We start from the raw sequence: 20,396 nt of genomic DNA on the forward strand, positions 1-20,396 counted from the left end.
CCCTCGTCATGGGGGGCCGTCAAACCGTCCGCCCGCGCGCGCGCACCCGATCGCGCGCACAATGAAACTCCCGCGCGTGCGCACTCGCGAGCGCGCATCCACGAACGCCCGCACTGGAGACCGGCCGCGCGCACACCCGCGACCGGCCGCGCGCGCACCCGCGACCGGCCGCCCGCGCACCCGCGAACGAAGCGCGCGCAGCCGCGGACCCACATGGACAAAACTTACCTGGAGCCTGGCTGGAGGTGAAGGACTGGACGTCTGGACCGAAGACCTCCCCTGGAAGACATCGCCGGAAGAGGACTGGAGTGGGAGCAGCTCTTCTGACAGTGAGTAAATTATCTCAAAGTGTTGTTTATGTATGGCCCTGTTCACACAGTATTTTGCAGGCAAAAAAAAATCTGGCTCAAAATTCCTTAAAGAATTTTGAGGCAGATTTTGCCCTGCCCACACTATCTTGCCGCGTTTTTTGCTGCGTTTTTTCCCGCGGCGATTGAGGACAGCAGACAAAAAACGCAGCGAAAAATGCATTTTCTGCCTCCCATTGATTTAGATGGGAGGTCAGAGGCGGAACCGCGGCAAGAAAGGACGTGCTGCTTTTTCTTTTTTCCGCGACTGGCTCCCATTGATTTCAGATTAAATCAATGGGAGGCGGTTTTGGAAGTTCTTTGGTGCTGATTCTGACGCAGTGTCCGAGTCAATATCAAGGCCCAAAAACCCAAAATACGTCCGTGCAACGTGCGTGATTTTCACGCGCCTCGCACGGACCTATGTTACTCTATGGTGCCGTGCGGACTGTCAGTGATTTTCACGCAGCGTGTGTCCGTGTGTCCGCTGCGTAAAACTCACGACATGTCCGATATTGGTGCATTGTTCGCGCATCATGCACCCATTGAAGTCAATGGGTGGGTGAAAGTCACGCCCAGCACTTCCGCAGCCGTATAAACTATGAATGAAATTAGAAAAGCACCACGTGCTACAAACATACAAACAGAGTGTCATAATGATGGCGGCTGCGCGAAAATCACGCAGCCGCGCATCATACGCTGCTGACACACGGAGCTGTTATCGAACTTTTGCATGCGCAAAACGCCACGTTTTTTGCGCGTGCAAAAAGCACACGCTTGTGTAAATCCGGCCTTAGGGTAGGAACACACTAGGCATGAACGCTGCGGATTTTATGCAACACATTTTATTGTGGATAATCCGCAGCGTATTACAGTCGCAGCAGAGTGGATGAGATTAGAACAAATCTCATTCACACGCTGCAAAAAAAATGGACCTGCCGTGTGGCTTTTGGCTTTTTAAGCAGCAGCGTGTCAATGTATTCTGTGGAATCGCTGCTCCTCTGTTGCGGAAATGCTGCGGTTCTGCCGCAAAAATCACACAAGAGAAGAAAAAAAAGGTACTTTTTTAAATTGATAAAGTTTAGACTTACCCCGGCCGTAGTCCTGGTGACGCGATCATCTATTCTTAGCGCAGCCCCGCCTCCTGTCATGACGTTTCATCCCATGTGACTGATGCAGCGGTCACATGGTCTACAGCGTCATCCCAGGAGGCGGGGCTACGTTCAGAAGAGAGAGATGCGTCACCAGGACTACGGCCGGGGCAAGTCTAAACTTTTTTTTCCCTGCAGGATTCCCGCAGCGGACACGCCTCACGAAACCTGCGCCACTATTTGGTGCGGTTTTGCTGGCAGAATTCCCTGCGGCTCCCGGGATAAGCTGTGTAGTTTTACTCAGCATATCCGCCTAGTGTGTCCCTTATGATGTCGCTCCTGGAGCTGCTGCCGCTCTCTAAATAGGCAGTTGGTCCAGTAGAATTTGGAATTCTTTTTTTTTGTGAACCAGCTTAAAAAAATACAAAACTTTTGTGTTAGGGCCTGTTCACATCACTGTTCGCTTCCGCTCCGGGGTTCCGTCTGAGGTTTCTGTCGGGTGAACCCCGCAACGGAAAGTGATAGCACAGCTTCCGTTTCCATCACCATTAGCGCAGTCGACTGCGCTATTAATTCCGTACGAAAACCAGCCGGAATGGTGACGAACCACCGCTCCGGGGTTCCGTCTGAGGTTTCTGTCGGGTGAACCCCGCAACGGAAAGTGAAAGTGACAGCACAGCTTCCGTTTCAGTCACCATTGATCTCAATGGTGACGGAAACATCGCTAATGGTTTCCGTTCGTCACCATTCCGGCTGGTTTTCGGACGGAATTAATAGCGCAGTCGACTGCGCTAATGGTGATGGAAACGGAAGCTGTGCTATCACTTTCACTTTCCGTTGCGGGGTTCACCCGACAGAAACCTCAGACGGAACCCCGGAGCGGAAGCGAACGGTGATGTGAACAGGCCCTAACACAAAAGTTTTGTATTTTTTTAAGCTGGTTCACAAAAAAAAATAATTCCAAATTCTACTGGACCAACTGCCTATTTAGAGAGCGGCAGCAGCTCCAGGAGCGACATCATAAGGGACACACTAGGCGGATATGCTGAGTAAAACTCCACAGCTTATCCCGGGAGCCACAGGGAATTCTGCCAGCAAAACCGCACCAAATAGTGGCGCAGGTTTCGTGAGGCGTGTCCGCTGCGGGAATCCTGCAGGGAAAAAATAGTTTAGACTTACCCCGGCCGTAGTTTAAGTGACGCATCTCTCTCTTCTGAACGTAGCCCCGCCTCCTGGGATGACGCTGTAGACCATGTGACCGCTGCAGCAGTCACATGGGATGAAACGTCATGACAGGAGACGGGGCTGCGCTAAGAATAGAGGATCGCGTCACCAGGACTACGGCCGGGGTAAGTCTAAACTTTTTTATAAATGTAAAAAAGTGGCTTTTTTTTTTTTTCTCATGTGTGATTTTTGCGGCAGAACCGCAGCATTTCCGCAACAGAGGAGCAGCGATTCCACAGAATACATTGACATGCGACTGCAGTCACACTGCAGGTCCATTATTTTTGCAGCGTGTGGATGAGATTTGTTCTAATCTCATCCACTCTGCTGCGACTGTGATACGCTGCGGATTTTCCACAATAAAATGTGTTGCATAAAATCCGCAGTGTTCATGCCTAGCGTGTTCCTACCCTAAGGCCGGATTTACACAAGCGTGTGCTTTTTGCGCGCGCAAAAACGTGGCGTTTTGCGCTTGCAAAAGGTCCATAACAGCTCCGTGTGTCAGCAGCGTATGATGCGTGGCTGCGTGATTTTCGCGCAGCCGCCATCATTATGACACACTGTTTGTATGTTTGTAGCTCGTGGTGCATTTCTGTTTTCATTCATAGTTTATACGGCTGCGGGAGTGCTGGGCGTGATTTTCACGCACCCATTGACTTCAATGGGTGCGTGATGCGCGAACAATGCACAAATATCGGACATGTCGTGAGTTTTACGCAGCGGACTCGCGCTGCGTGAAAATCACTGACAGTCTGCACGGCACCATAGAGTAACATAGGTCCGTGCAAGGCGCGTGAAAATCACACACGTTTCACGGACGTATTACACGTTCGTCTGAATAAGCCCTAACAATAAGGCCCAGTTCAGAGTTTTTGGGCCTTGATATTGACTCGGACACTGCGTCAGAATCAGCACCAAAAAACTTCCAAAACCGCCTCCCATTGATTTAATCTGAAATCAATGGGAGCCAGTCGCGGAAAAAAGAAAAAGCAGCACGTCCTTTCTTGCCGCGGTTCCGCCTCTGACCTCCCATCGAAATCAATGGGAGGCAGAAAATGCATTTTTCGCTGCGTTTTCTGTCTGCTGTCCTCAATCGCCGTGGGCAAAAAACGCGGCAAGATAGTGTGGGCAGGTCAAAATCTGCCTCAAAATTCGGTGCGCGGTTCCAGGCGGTCGCCGGTGCGCATGCGCGGGAGTTTGCGGGTGCGCGTGATCAGTCGCACAGGCGGCGGTGTTTGACGGCCCCCATGCTACCCAGGGCCGCCATCAAGGGGGTATTAGGGGTACTGATGTGAGAGGCCCGGCCAAACCTAATTGAAAGGGGGGCCCGCAGCTCATGACATTCTTTTGGTGAAAAAAACGGGCCCCATTGCAGGGGCCTGTTTTTTTTCTACCAAAGGCAAGTCGCGGCAGTTTGCCGGGCCCCCCTTTCAATTAGGTTTGGCCGGGCCTCTCACATCAGTACCCATAATACCCCCCCTGATGGCGGCCCTGGGTACCATGATATAGTACTGGACGGAGTACCGTTAACAGGCGGTGCCACGGTAGGGGGGCCCAGAAAATGTAGCTGTAGGGGGCCCTGAAATTCCTGATGGCGGCCCTGGTGCCAGCACGTCATGGAGCGGGAAGGGGCAGGCTCTGCTCTAATGGCCAGAAACCACGGTCAAAAGCGACGGCCCCCTCCAACAGCCCAATTGCCCACCCACAACGCGATGGGGGGGTCACCGATGGTTGTCATGGCAGCCCAGGGGCACTCAGGTCTGCCTTCTTTCTGCCTCCGGCAGGGCTTGGGAAAAGCCTGTAAAAATGACAATATACTGCAATATACATTTGATCTAATGATCACTGGTTCAAGTCTCCTAGGGGAACTAATAAAATGTGTAAAAAAAAGTTAGATACATTTTCAGGAGTGTAAAAAAATGTTTAAGTATTAAAAGTTAAAAAAAACAATCCATTCCCCATTTTTCCCCAAACACAATGTAAAAAAATTAATTGCTATCACTGTGTCCACAAAAGTCTGAACTATTACAATATGCCATTATTTAACTCGCACGGTGAACTGCGTAAAAAAATTAAAACACCAGTTTCGTTGTTTTTTGGTCACCTTAACACTAACAAAAATTAAATAAAAAGTGATCAAAAAATTGTATGTACCAAAAATGGTGCCAATAAAAAAACTACAGCTCACCCCACAAAAAAATAATTGCTCACACCGCTCAATAAATGAAAAAATATAAAAGTTATGGCTCTCAGAATGTGGTGAAACAGAACAATTTTTTTTTAACAACTAGTTTTTTCTTTGTAACAGTAGTAAAATATAAAATCATTTTTTCCTATTTTCTGTTGTTTAAAAACCTGGGTGCATCTTATAGTCAGGTGCATCTTATAGTCAGGTGCGTCTTATAGTCTGAAAAATACGGTACTTCTTTTTTCTATTCTATTAATATTCTCTCTCATGATCTACTTCCTGAGTCATCGCCTCTGGATGATACAGTGTAACATTCTCACTACTACACTGAAAAAGTGGAGCAAATGCTATACTGTGAATTGTTGAAAAGTAAATGTAACACCCAGCTGAACTCTTCCAGCACTGGCCATGGATTATGTAAATAGTTTTGTCTCGAGCCTTGTTTCATTTTGTAGTGTGATGGTGAATGAAAGAGATTTTCCAATGAATGCTATCATGTGTTGTCTCTCTTTCAACCTATTTAGCTAATAAAAAAGCCAAGATACCTGTGACTCCACTTAATACTATAGGAACATCCTCCAATAACTTGTTGAAAACTAAATTGTCACATGCGGCAACACAGCTCCACAGACAAGAAAAGAAAATGTAAAAGCAGAAAGAGCAGAGAAACAATTGAATATGTTGATTATTTAAATAAGATCTCATTCAACATATTCTTATATTAAAGAGGCTCTGTCACCAGATTTTGCAACCCCTATCTGCTATTGCAACAGATCGGCGCTGCAATGTAAATAAGAGTAACGTTTGTTTTTTTTAAAAACGAGCATTTTTGGCCAAGTTATGACCATTTTTATATTTATGTAAATGAGGCTTTCTAAAGTACAACTGGGCGTGTTTAAAGTAAAAGTACAACTGGGCGTGTATTGTGTTCGTTACACCTGGGCGTTTTTACTTCTTTTACTAGCTGGGCGTTGTGTATAGAAGTATCATCCACTTCTCTTCACAACGCCCAGCTTCTGGCAGTGCAGACACACAGCGTGTTCTCGAGAGATCACGCTGTGACGTCACTCACTTCCTGCCCCAGGTCCTGCATCGTGTCGGACGAGCGAGGACACATCGGCACCAGAGGCTACAGTTGATTCTGCAGCAGCATCAGCGTTTGCAGGTAAGTAGCTACATCGACTTACCTGCAAACGCTGATGCTGCTGCAGAATCAAATGTAGCCTCTGGTGCCGATGTGTCCTCGCTCGTCCGACACGATGCAGGACCTGGGGCAGGAAGTGAGTGACGACACAGCGTGATCTCTCGAGAACACGCTGTGTCTGCACTGCCAGAAGCTGGGCGTTGTGAAGAGAAGTGGATGACACTTCTATACACAACGCCCAGCTAGTAAAAGAAGTAAAAACGCCCAGATGTAACGAACACAATATACGCCCAGTTGTACTTTTACTGTAAACACGCCCAGTTGTACTTTAGAAAGCCTCATTTACATAAATATAAAAATGGTCATAACTTGGCCAAAAATTCTCGTTTTTAAAAAAACAAAACGTTACTCTTATCTACATTGCAGCGCCGATCTGCTGCAATAGGAGATAGGGGTTGCAAAATCTGGTGACAGAGCCTCTTTAACACGTGATAAAAAGTCAAAAAGGGAGACAGGTGGAGGAAAGCCTAGAGTTTGATGAAGAAGCAAGTCATGCTGGAGAAGATGCTTATGAGAAGGTCTTTTAGAAATTAACCCAATAAAGCCATAAGTATTTAAAGTCATATGTAATGCTCCGTTAGACTATAACCCCAAGAGTGTACCTGGATGCCAGTCCCCGTCTAGTGAAAACTGTAGTCAGAACATAGGTGATAGCTCAGGAGCATTGATGCAGAGTAGCACAGTGTAGCAGAAACAGACTTGAGCGACATTGGGGAACTTGTTGGGAATGGAACTGCACACTAGCGCAGGTGATATTTGACAGTGGGCAAGAAAAATGGATGATAGGACCGTTATTTAGTTGGTGCTGCTAAGCCTGGGAGCGGAGTTTAAGTAATTCCCCATTCTTTACCCTTAACCCACTCAAGGATGTATGGGCTTTACTAGTAGGATTTGAAGGTTTGCGGACCAAAGATAGTCCCCAATAGACGGTCGAGATGCAGGTAACGGGTATAATCAATGCCATGGTGAAATGGATCCAAGTCGGTGTCAAGAGGGTAACATCAGGTCCAAAAAACGAGTAGCAGGATGAAGGTCAGGGTCAGGCAAGTAATCGGTAAATGGATTATCAGATCAAGCAGAGTCAAGACAAAGCTGAGAAAGCCAGGAAGCTCAACAACATGGCTGAGAATCAATCAAGGAACTTCAGCAGCAGTTCTCCTTTAAAGTGTACATCTAATTTAAAAAATGTCATCAGGACCAGACTGAGACTGAAATTCAGCCCTGGCATTTGCCCCTTGCTGTGTGGTGACTAAAAATTATGTTTGTCTGCTTGTAAGTTATGAAAAGGTGAGTGCAGTATGATTATATAACATAAGGTCACTGCTGTGCCTGGAATTATTGCTGAGTTTACCTGAATGGGACTGAGCTGCTGTGAGATGTAATACCAGGTACAGCCGCTGATGTACTAAAACTACAGAGCTGTGCCTGGGAAAGAATGAAGGCACCTTCAAACCGCTGATCGGCAGGGGTGCCCAACCGATCTAATAATGGTGCCTGAACATATGCCTGTGGCTCACAAGCTTTTAGGAAAACTACAACTCCTAGCATGTCCTACCCAGGCCCAGGTACTAAGGAGGCAAGCCTGGTGCGTAGCTGGGACCTGGCCGTTATTAAGAAAAATATTATGACAGCCACAATGACTGGCTTGGCAGCAGTCTTCTTGCTTAGTGCAGCGGCCAGTGCGCCGCTCATGGCAGCGGCTTATGAGTAGAGAAGATATGACTGGGAGTGTGACAGTTTGGAGACCGGAATGGAGCTCCAGCGCTACTGACTGCACGATCTGCCATCAGAGAAGGAAGAGGTGAACGAACAGCGGCCCACGACATACACCGGCCCATCTGGCATTTGCCAGATTGGCAGTCCAGCCCTGCATGTCATAGTGACATGTCAGAAGTTTTGATTGGTGGGGGTCCGAGCATTGAGACCCCCATTGATTGCTAAAATATAGCGGCAGAAGCGCTCAGGTGAGTGCATCGATCCTGCGACTGAGCCGTGCATAGTGCAGAGCAGGGAGCTGTGGCGTAGCCTTGGCAAGCTTGTAGCACATGCTCTTTTGCCTTATCCAGTTTAAAGGCTATGTAAACCTTTAAAAGGCAAACATTTTTTTTTTTCAATAAAAAGGTGTATCAGTGTGTTTTGTGTAGCTATGTATATACATTTTATTAAAAATTGTTTTTACTTTTTTAGATACAGCTGCTCTGTATTCTCTGTATTCTCTATATAGAGCAGTTGAATCTAGTGCTATTCACTGAATCCATCAGTCCTGCGGACCTGACGGGTACAGTGACAGTGGGTCATGCGTATGTAAAAAAGTAAAAATATTTTTTAATAAAAAGTATTTACGAAGAAACACAAAACACCTGTTTTACCATTTTATTAAAAATTACAAAAAATTGCCTTTCAAAGGTTTACATAGCCTTTAACTTCTTGACCAAGGCTGCACACTCAGGGAAGAGAAGGACACTTTCAAGATTTAGCTGTGAAGAATTTGGTAGCGAAGATGATATGATTTAGCTGTGTTTTTGTTTTTTTGTAGACTACTCTTGATAACAGCAATGGAATTATAAGATTTGTTGTAATGGAGATTATTAAAACATGTAGAAGAGATTGTGGGGTATAGTTGTTGATTCAAAAAGAGTTACAGGAGATAAGACCAGGGGTAAATATTTGCTTGTAAACAGTTCATGAGACCAGTGGGATAAGGAGGCTGTAAATGGCATCTATCTCACACCAAACCTCATAAGAGCAGGGTTGGACAGTGGATGGCAAGAAGCCATTACGATCAAGGAATGACAATTATATCTGACAGGATAGGTGAAATATATTGGCATAATAAAGTAGTAGAGAATTGCATGTTAGAGTCATGCATGCTATTTAAGAAACTTGAGCTTGGTAGAGGAAAGGTAACCAAAGCGCAATACCGGTGCAATAAATCATTAGCCAAGCCATGAGCTTCACATTGCTAGTACAAGAACACTGAGCATACAGTTCTGCAACTTTTTTTTACAAACCCATATTAGATCCACGTGATTTTCTATGATGGGTTTATTAAAAATTCGCTGTATTTAAAGCATATTTGTTTTATTGATGTATTCTTGCACTATTGTACTTCACTCCCTAGTTGTTATATTAAGTTTAGACTGAGAGGTCAAGTTTAGCTGTGATATACTGATTGATGTATATATATATAACAGATCTCCAGATGCCATCATTTTTTTCTTCCGTTTGACTCATTTTTGTTTTTGATTAATAAGGATACACCTTTTTTTAAAAAAAAAACAACAAAAAAAAGATTTTGTTTGCTTTTTGTACACTCTGTTCTCTTTCCGGTGTTTTTTATATCATGTGTTTGAGTTAGGCCTTTGATGTTTTTTTACATACTGCCCCCATTCTACTAGAGTTATCTTTTGAGCTTACAAATTACGTACTTCTCCCATTATTGTTGGTTTAATATACCCTCCTCAACATTGAAATTGCAACACCAAGAAGGAAAAGTTTTGGAATTATGGAAATCACAGGATCGATAGACATGTTAATGATCTGCAAATGATAAAAAAATGGAAACAAAATATCCCAAACAACTTGATTTATTCCATATAGAGTATGAGCGCCACGCACAGAAATACACACACTTACACACCTTGGCATGCTATCAATGAGGTTATTAATGGTTGTCTGAGGAATGTTATGCCACGCTGAATGTACCTGGGCACGCAAATCTTCAAGATTGGCTGCTGGCAGCTCCGTTTGCAAATGACGACCAATGACGTCCCAGATTCGATGGGAGACAAGTCCGGAGAAGCTGCAGGTCAAGGTAGTACGCTTATGCCATGCAGGCTGCTCACAGTAGCATGAGCAACCTGTGGCCTGGTGTTGTCCTGTTGAATCCGATGCTGGAGCAGGGAGCTGACGGCATTCACTATGTAATGCCGGCCGTGAGCAGCTCGGCACAGAATGGCGCGATGTAGTGAGGTTTCATATGGCTAAAATACTTTGCTTTCAATCTGGCTTTTATGCCCCTCTCACATGCCACAGATTGGAGCTAGGTGCTTGAAAATGTGATCATTTGCAGATCTTAGCGACCCCTGCTTCTTCTTCAATTGTCATAACTGAACGGCTTGACTTTCTTGGTGTTGCAATTTCAATGTTGAGGAGTGTATATTGCAGGTTTAGTATGTTAACGCCTACCTAAACTTTTCAGGTGACTTTTCAGAATAAGCTTTCATATGTGTGCACGGGAGGAATAACACTATTTATGGCCATTATATGACTTGCATGAATTTTTCACCAGTTTTCCCCTCTACAGGCTCTATCTCTAATTCTCATTTGTCTCTGAGCTAGTGGGGTAAGTCTAACTGTTATGATCTAAAATAGGAAATAAAAAGACACACGGCGCCACATAGTGCAAAGTAAAAGCAAGATAGGGCAAGGGAGCAAACTTGGTTTAAGAAAACGCTCACCTCGCCGAAAAGACACAATGAGTGTCAAAAGGGTAGTAGTGGTAGTAAGGCTGCTGCTGCCAAGTCCAAATCACAACAAATGGGGTTTGTTGTCCCGAGGATAATTGTAAAACATAAAAAATAGTACCATCGGCGCTGCACGGATGAACAGAAAAATGGACGACTTAGATGACCATCATGGCAGAGTTTAATGGAAGGGCTACGCGTTTCAACACCGAACTGGTGTCTTCATCAGGCCAGTATAGACTGTGCAATACAACATACATTTATATACATACTGGGAAGGAGAAAAGGACCGCCAAAACCAGCAGGTAAAAGGTCAGGGGTCAGACACAATGTAAAGTTTACACATGACAAGACATAAAAAGACAATAATGATGGCTAAAAGTGTGGTGTTATAACACCACATTAGACATAAAGATTCACATTTTAATAAATAAAAGCTAGAAAAATAATGACATTAGCCGAAAAACACAGTACGGCTCACCTTGCCGACTTTGCATAAAATGAAACATAAATGAATCATTACCTCAATGGTCCCAGTGGTAACCACAGTGGTAAATAGTTAATACTTTACCAAATTGAATTGTTTATAAAGGATTTATTTTAGCCGCTAGATTTTAGTGCCGCTGGAGTGGCGTCCCCAAGCCTGTCTTCAAGCCTGTATGCGGTTCAGCTTGCGTCTCAGTACGTATTTCCGGCTCCAGTGCTGTCTGGGTTGCTAGGCAACCGGGGACGCCACTCCAGCGGCACTAAAATCTAGCGGCTAAAATAAATCCTTTATATACAATTCAATTTGGTAAAGTATTAACTATTTACCACTGTGGTTACCACTGGGACCATTGAGGTAATGATTCATTTATGTTTCATTTTATGCAAAGTCGGCAAGGTGAGCCGTACTGTGTTTTTCGGCTAATGTCATTATTTTTCTAGCTTTTATTTATTAAAATGTGAATCTTTATGTCTAATGTGGTGTTATAACACCACACTTTTAGCTATCATTATTGTCTTTTTATGTCTTGTCATGTGTAAACTTTACATTGTGTCTGACCCCTGACCTTTGACCTGCTGGTTTTGGCGGTCCTTTTCTCCTTCCCAGTATGTATATAAATGTATGTTGTATTGCACAGTCTATACTGGCCTGATGAAGACACCAGTTCGGTGTTGAAACGCGTAGCCCTTCCATTAAACTTTGCCATGATGGTCATCTAAGTCGTCCATTTTTCTGTTCATCCGTGCAGCGCCGATGGTCCTATTTTTTATGTTTTACAATTAACTGCTATGATGTCTCCCATGAGATTCTGCTCCCCCATCTCTATCTGTCACATATATAGAAGCAGCAGCATCATAGAGGACATCATACAGAAGTGATGAGCAGTGTAGCTGTGAATCCAGCTCTGGGCTGAGATAAAAAAAACTTATTAGAAGCTGCAACATCTCTGTGTGTCTCTCTCTCCTCTGTCTTCCTCCAGCAGCTTTCTCCTCCTCCTCCCCCTCCCCTCTCTATAAACTTTTATGGACATCACCTGTAACCTGATCCCTCAGTGTACTGATTTTTATCAGTAAATTCATTTAAGAGAGCTGGGGGAGGGAGGAGCCTAATAAGTAGAGAAAGAGGTATTTTTTTCTGTAATAAAATATATTACAAAGTTTCTTATATGCACTTGTACTTTTGCTTATGGAAAAAAATTAAAAGCTTACTTATTCTTTAAAGATTTCACCTACAGTCTATTTAATAAAGCTTATTAAAATATTTTATTAAAATTCTTAGACTTCTCAGCTGATTAACTATAATGCCAAAAGCATCCGTAATCCTCCTGCCAACTTTCCTCAATGTAACACCCAATTCTTGAATTGCCAGTACTAATGATCATGACCATGGATAATATCAGTTTTGTAGCATGTAAGGTGTCAGACATAGTACACAATTGTTTACTATTAACATAAAAACCTTATGTAAAAAAAACAAGTCGTCCTAGAAGTTTGTCTTTATTTTGGAAGGTTGAAGTTGAGTTGACATTTCAGGACTTTGCAAACAACTAGAGGGAAATGCTTAACTATGTCTGGGCAATGATTTCCGAAATGAAATGCATTTTCAGGGTATGTGTACTGCCAGACAGTTAAAAGTTTTATCATTGCCTTGCTGTTTATGCAAAACTGTAAATGTTCTACTTCATGGGGTATTGGGGTATGTGAAGTAATGCTGGAATACATAAACTATGACCTTATTACATGCCTATGATATCTTGCCTGACAGATAAATGTGCTTATTTGTGCTTAGCCCGCAAATAAGAATAAAACTGAGGCCTTACAATGTGCAGCATTAGTGCAGTTTTACAGTTTTTACATACAGAAAAATACATCTACTTTAATTGCAATCTAAACTAAATATAAAAACTATTCACTGATAAAGTATAGGTCAGTCACTAGATTTAGTAAATTAATATGTTCTAGGTGTTGTTCACGCACCCATACACGTCAATGGGCGAGTGTGATCCGCAAAAACTGACCAAAATGCGACATGCGTTGAGTGGCACGTAACGGACAAACGTTGAATGAAAAAACATGGATGTGTGAATAGCCCCATTAAATTGCATTGGTCCGTGTGCTGTCAGTTATTTAAAGCACACAGACGTGAAATATGTAATGTGAATAAGGCCTTACAAGTATGAGCTGACAGCTGTAGGCTGTCTTTAATAATCTTGTATATGAGATGCAGTGCTAATATATCACTATTAACTGCAAACCTCTTTAATGATTATACAATAGGTGGTGAAAAGTAGTGGACGTGTTCCAGTTCAGTTATTTCCCTATAGACTGATGGAATTCTGTAATGCTAACAGTAGCAATTAAGTGGCTGGTTAGAACCAGACTGATACAGCCAAGCCCTATACTGGGCACTATTTTCTACTTTGTACAAAGTGTGTACAACATCAGCGTTCTTCACACCAATAAACCAATAAAGCATACATGCACAGTCACTGCGGAATAGACACGGCAAAGAAACCAGATGTTTGCAGATAAATACCATCATAGCAATCCAACAAATTCGATACATGGTAATCTACAGGAAAGACTACGATGGTCCCGAAGTAGGGGTACTAAGATGGGCTAAGGGTTGTCCTACAATGAACATTTATAGCATATCAATTTGATCATTGGGACACCCACAATGCCAAGAACACGGTGTCAGCTGACTCAGTTGTTTCTACATCTTCCATAGAGTTTAATGGAGAGTGATCGAACACTTGCGGCTAAGTACTCGCTGGGAACTTGGGATAGGGCAACACTATTGTCAGGAGAAGTAGGGTCCCAGCAGTGAAAACTCCACTGATAAGACATTTATGGAATTTCAAATAGATATGACATAATGTTTAATGTGGGGAAACCCTATTAATCAGCAGCATTTACATACCATCTAGTTTTATTGTCATCACTCAATGCTATACTCGTCTTTACCAGATTTACTGACAGCTAGATGTTACGGAATTAAAGTCAAAGACTAGAATATAAAAAGAATTGGTACAATGCATTTGTGAGTTTACCAAACAAGTCATGTCAACTGTCAGGCACCTATGCGTTGTGTTTTACCCTGGACAACCGTTTTGATACCTGTCTCTATAGGGGAGATGGCTGACTGCGTGGGAGAGAGTATTATGCTTGAGACATTTTGCACTCATCGCTCAGTGAATATAAAGGATATACTGTATTGTTTTAATATTTAGAGCTACACTTATATAAAGACAAACATTCAATTTGTTTTCTATATGGTAGTGTGTACCATAATGGATTACTAAACACAAATTTATGTAATTGTGTATGCTATATCCTCAAATTATATAATAGTTATTTTCATATACAATTGTGACTAATAAGAATCTTTGTATAAAATCTCACGCTATTGTAAACCAAAGGTACTATTCTCAGACTGTTATTAAATAATTTGTACTGAGCTGTCCAAGTCGCAGTGTAATGTGGAACAGAAATATTATATCAATCCGTTCTTTTACAAATCCTAAACCATCAATTTATTAGCTGCATGTATTGGCAAGGATAATATTCTAATATGCAGCCAACGTATGGTATTCATCATGTTCCTATTATTTGCTCTGAACATTTCAGAGATGACATTCTAATGCCATCTTACTCGGAAAACGCAATACTATCGATCTGTAATATGTTTTTATTTCAGAAACATATTACAGATCAATAGTATTGTATAAAATGTCTGCAATATTATTTTAACGGATGTTAGGTGGATAACTGGTAAGCCATTGAATAAACATAGAAAAAAAAATCTATTTTTCTGTGTTTATATACTCCTCAACGTTGAAATTGCAACACCAAGTAGGGCAAGCCGTAAGGTAATGCAAATCAAGAAAGTAGCAGTTGTCGCTAAGATCTGCAAATGATCCCATTTTCAATGACGTGGCATGTGGGAAGGCATAAAAGCCAGAATGATAGCAAAGATTTTTAGCCAACTGAAACCTCAAAAATTGGATCAAGTGGTGTGGGATGATTGTGCAATGCCTCCTGTTCGTCGACGTGACAGTTGTCACCACTTGTCCCAAACTGAAAGGGACAGAATCCTTGAACTGAGAGACTTTGGTTTATTACTCCGGCAGATTGCTATGCACCTAGGCCGAGATGTCAGCACTGTTCAACGTTGCATGTCCCGAGGTTGGAAGAACAACAACGAATGGGTGTGAAATAAAGAGGAGTGCGCAGGCGAATCTCTGCACCGACTGTTCGTCTGGAAGAATGGCGCCTAGTGATCCATTCTGTACTGCAAGTGAAAGTGGACGTTACATCCCAAGCCTAGTGCGGCAGCCAGTGTCGACGCAACCATCAAAAGGCGTTTGCACGACATTGGGCTAAGAACCAGACGTCCAGCTAGAGGTGTTCCATTGACCATACACCACCGTTCCCAAAGGCTATCCTGGTGCAAAGGAAGACGGCAGAGGAGGCTGGAATGGAGGTCTATCCTCTTCAGCCATGAGTCACGCTTTTGTCTCAGACGCAACAATAGCTGGAGACCACGCGGGCAACGCCATGAACAAGGGAACCTCACACCGGTCCTACTCCAGGGATTTTGTTGTGTGGTGGTATAATATACGGTAGCTAGATGACTTTAGTCCTCATTTCAGGTACACTAACAGCTCGGCATTACATTTATTTGGTCATGGAACAGTGGTACGGCCATTTCTTCAAAGTGTCCCAGAAGCCGTTTTTTAACAAGACAACACAAGGCCGCAGGTTGCTCGTGCTACTTTGAGCAGTCTGCATGGCCTAAACGTGCTTCAATGGCCTGCAGCGTCTCCAGACTTGTCTCCCATCGAGCACATCTGGAACGCTATTGGTCGTCAATTGCAAAATCTTGAAGATTTGCGTGCCCAAGTGCATTCAGCGTAGCATAACATTCCTCAGACAACCAATTATAACATCATTGATAGCATGCCAAGGCGTGTAATTGCGTGTATTTCTGCCCATGGCGCTCATACTCTATACTGAATAAATCAAGATGTTTGGAATATTTTGTTTTCATTTTTTTATCATTTGCATATCGTTCACTTGTATATCGTTCCTGTGGTTTTCACGATTCGAAAACTTTTCTTTCTTGATGTTTCAATTTCAATGTTGAAGTGTATATATATATATATATATATATATATATATATATACATAATGTAATATACAAAAATGGCGACGGTACTCTGCGAACACTAATGCCACCTAAACACTATAAATAAATAAATAAATATAAATAAATATGTATTGCTGCTGAATCTATGGGTATTTGCAGTGTAGGGACCCACCTTATAGAGGTTGCCTTGTTGTGGCAGTTCGGCTCACACAATTTGATTAAAATCTGCGCTAAGAACCTCACTATTGTAAGTAGATTTAGCAGCAATGCATATTTATTTATTTATAGAGTTTAGGTGGCATTAGTGTTTGCAGAGTGCTGTCGCCATTTTTGCACATTGTATTGCCTTGCAGTCTTAGGCTTCCTTGCACCTGTATACACGTTTTGTTTCATTTTGTTAGAATGTGCTGATCAAATTTTTGTTGCCTCTTTTATATATACATACAGTTCAAACTTTTGTGTTGTTTATGTGATCCATATATGTGGGGTTAGTGACTGCCTCCATTTTTGGCTCTTGCACTCCTCCCATTCTGCCCTGGGGGATTTTAAGTAGTTTAATGCTGGTTCCTACCGTCCCCAGATATATATGTAGGCTTAGTCCCAGTTCTGGGGGTATGTGCAGAGTAGGTCCCCACCTTATAGAGGTCGTCTTGTCATGGCTGGTGGGCAAACACTTTTTGATCAAAATGTGCACTAAGAACCTCCCTGTTGTAAGTAGATTTAGCAGTAATGCATATTTATTTATATTTAGTGGTTTAGGTTACATTGGTGTTCGCAGTGTGCTGTCGCCATTTTTTTTCTGCTGTATATTTGCAGTCACAGGTGTTCTTGCACTTGCATACACATTTTATATCATTTTGTTGCAATGTGCAGTTCAAACTTTTGTGTTGTTTATGTGATCCATATATGTGGGGTTAGTGACTGCGTCCATTTTTTGTTATTGCACTCCTCCCATTCTGCCCTGGGTGATTTTAATTAGTTTAATGCTGGTTCCTACAATCCCAAGATATATATGTAGGCTTAGTCCCAGTTCTGGGTGTATGTGCAAAGTAGGTCCTCACCTTATAGAGGTCGCCTTGTCGTGGCAGGTGGGCAAACACTTTTTAATCAAAATGTGCACTAAGAACCTCCCTATTGTAAGTAGATTTAGCAGTAATGCATATTTATTTATATTTAGTGGCTTAGGTTACATTGGTGTTCACAGTGTGCTGTTGCCATTTTCTGTCTGCTATGATATATATATATATATATATATATATATATATTAATTACAGTACTTGTATGCTGTATTACTGTATTGCACTTTGCACTTTAAACTTAATCATGCCTGATTATCATACATTTCCAATATGTATTTTTGCACACTATTTAAATGCTTGAAGCACACACATTCACAGCTTGAAAATGCCTTCAATGGGAAGGTGGAACGTTGCCTATATGTTGGGTGAATAAAAATTTTGGATTTTTATAATACTGGAGTGCTGCCTCTCTTTCTCTGGATTGTAACTGTGCATATTTGGTGTCTCATGTCATGTTTCCCCTGAGGATAGCACCCTCATTGCATGCTACGGTGCAGCTCCTATACTCTGCTTGTTCCTATATATATGAATTTATATATATATATATATATATATATATATATATATATATATATTTATACACTTCAGGACACTCTTTTCGAGGGCCTTTAAAGGATATAAACTTTTTAATTACTTTGGATGGCTTCATTCCTGTGTAAATTGCAGTAAAGTGAAATCCACTGTTCTTCAGTTCCTGTGTGATTCTCCCAATGTGTATATCTGTAATAAAAAAGAGATAACAGGTTTATGTGTTTTCAGATCTATACAGAATTAAATATCTAAATATCTAGTTTATATGACAAGCTATATAGCAATAAATTTATGAATCATAGTAAGGCTCTGATCACAGCTGTGTTGTAGGCTCAATTTGTAGCCTACGTCACAGATTCCATCAAATTTGATAGGAAAAATAGAGCTGCATGCAGGTGTATATTTCCTACCAAAATTACAGATATTCTGGCGGAACCTGACTAACCAATTATAATTTAATAGAGTAGATCCGATGCCGCTGCCAATTGTCATGCGACGGATCAAGCATTGTTTCGTAGTGTCCATTATAAACAAAATCCAAAACACAGACGTGAATAAAGCTTAGCCTGAAGCTCCAAGCGCCAATGCAAAATCTATAACATGGCCATGCACCTACCATGTGCCATTTATAATACTGGTAGCCCCCTCAGGCACCAAGGCTCGAGTATGACTGCTACCTCTGCACCACCTATAGTTATGTCCCTGATATTATTAACCCCTTCCCGACATCCGCAGTATACATACGGCGCACGCCGGGTGGGGGAATATGGAGAGGGCTCACGGGCTGAGACCGCTCCATAGAGCGAGTGTGTCGGCTGTGTGTTACAGCCGATACTTCCGGGTAACGAGCGGGATCCCGTTCGAGGGCGATCCCGCTTGTTTATCCCGTTAAATGCCGCGTTCAATAGCGATGGTGGCATTTAAATTACTAAAAACAGGGAGGCGACTCCCTATAACGTCCCAATGCCCCCCCCCTGCGGCGAGATCGGGGGGAGCCGTTGTTTGGCACGGCTGCCTGGGGGTCTGACGAAGTCATCTTTAAAACTCCATCTTTAAAAAGCCATCTTTAAAACTCCTATGAAGCTCTGCCTCTGGCAGGGCTTCATAGGAGACTGTCAGAATCGCGATGTACTGCAATACATTAGTATAATATATATAACTGGTATCGACGCGTCCGTAAAAGTCTGAACTATTACAATAGTAACAGTCCAGCCCTGCATGTCATAGTGAGATGTCAGAAGTTTTCATCGGTGGGGGTCCGAGCATTGAGACCCCCATTGATCGCTAAAATGAAGCGGCAGAAGCGCTCAGGTGAGTGCTGTGCTGGGCCCTGCTCAGCGTTCTCTAGAAAGATGAGTTTACTGGGGGGCTGTATGGCACTATTTACAAGGACTGTGTGGCGCTACCACAGGGGGCTGTGTATGGTGCACTCTACAGGGGTCTGTGTGTGGCACTATCTGCAGGGGGCTGTTTGGCACTATATACTAAGAGTGACTGTGTGGCACTATATACAAGGGAGGGGGGCTGTGTGGCACTATATACAATGGAGGGGAGGGGCTGTGTGGCACTATATACAAGAGGGGACAGAGTGACACTATATACAAGTGAGGGGTTCTGTGTGCCACTATTATACAAGGGAGATTTGGTTGTGTGGCACTATATACAAGGGGGGGCTGTGTGTCTCTATGTACAAGAAGGGGGCTGTGTGGCACTATATGCAAGGGGAGGACTGTATGGCACTATAAACAAGGGGGCTGTGTGGCACTATATACAAGGAGGGCTGTGTGGCATTATATACAAGGAGGGCTGTGTGGCACTATATACAAGGGCGAGCTTTGTGGCACTATATACAATAGGGGGCTGTGTGGCACTATACTAAGGGGGGTCTGTGTGGCACTATTTACTGGGGGGGCTGTATGGCACTATTTACAAGGACTGTGTGGCGCTACTACAGGGGGCTGTGTATGGCGCACTCTACAGGGGTCTGTGTGTGGCACTATCTGCAGGGGGCTGTTTGGCACTATATACTAAGGGGGACTGTGTGGCACTAAATACAAGGGAGGGGGCTGTGTGGCACTATATACAAGAGGGGACAGTGTGGCACTATATACAAGTGAGGGTTCCCGGTGGCACTATATACAAGGGAGATTTGGTTGTGTGGCACTATATACAAGGGGGGGCTGTGTGGCACTATATACAAGGAAGGGGGGCTGTGTGGCACTGTATGCAAGGGGAACACTGTGTGGCACTAAAGACAAGGGGATTGTGTGGCACTATATACAAGGAGGGCTGTGTGCCACTATACATAAGGGGGAGATTTGTGGCACTATATACAATGGAGGGGGCTGTGTGGCACTATATACAAGAGGGGACAGTGTGGCACTATATACAAGGGGCTGTGTGGCAGTATATAAAAGGGGGGCTGTGTGGCACTATACACAAGGGTGAGCTTTGTGGCACTATATACAATAGGGGGCTGTGTGGCACTATACTAAGGGGGGTCTGTGTGGCACTATTTACTGGGGGCCATATGGCACTATTTGCAAGGTCTGTGTGGTGCTACTACAGGGGGCTGTGTATGGCGCACACTACAGGGGTCTGTGTGTGGCACTATCTGTTTGGCACTAT

At 43.2% G+C, this 20,396-nt stretch overlaps 1 protein-coding gene across 1 annotated transcript in view; it reads right to left on the reverse strand.

The window, feature by feature from the left end:
• The window catches only part of LOC142747938 (V-type proton ATPase subunit S1-like), a 146,766-nt gene that overhangs the window by 29,843 nt on the left and 96,527 nt on the right, over nucleotides 1-20,396 (reverse strand). Inside the window, exon 6 of the mRNA XM_075855054.1 lies at nucleotides 17,872-17,957. Within this exon, the coding sequence (XP_075711169.1) occupies nucleotides 17,872-17,957 (86 nt within the window). The remainder of the gene's footprint in view (nucleotides 1-17,871; nucleotides 17,958-20,396) is intronic.

The sequence above is a fragment of the Rhinoderma darwinii genome, chromosome 3 (assembly GCF_050947455.1).
Source record: "Rhinoderma darwinii isolate aRhiDar2 chromosome 3, aRhiDar2.hap1, whole genome shotgun sequence".
Classification (NCBI taxonomy): domain Eukaryota; kingdom Metazoa; phylum Chordata; class Amphibia; order Anura; family Rhinodermatidae; genus Rhinoderma; species Rhinoderma darwinii.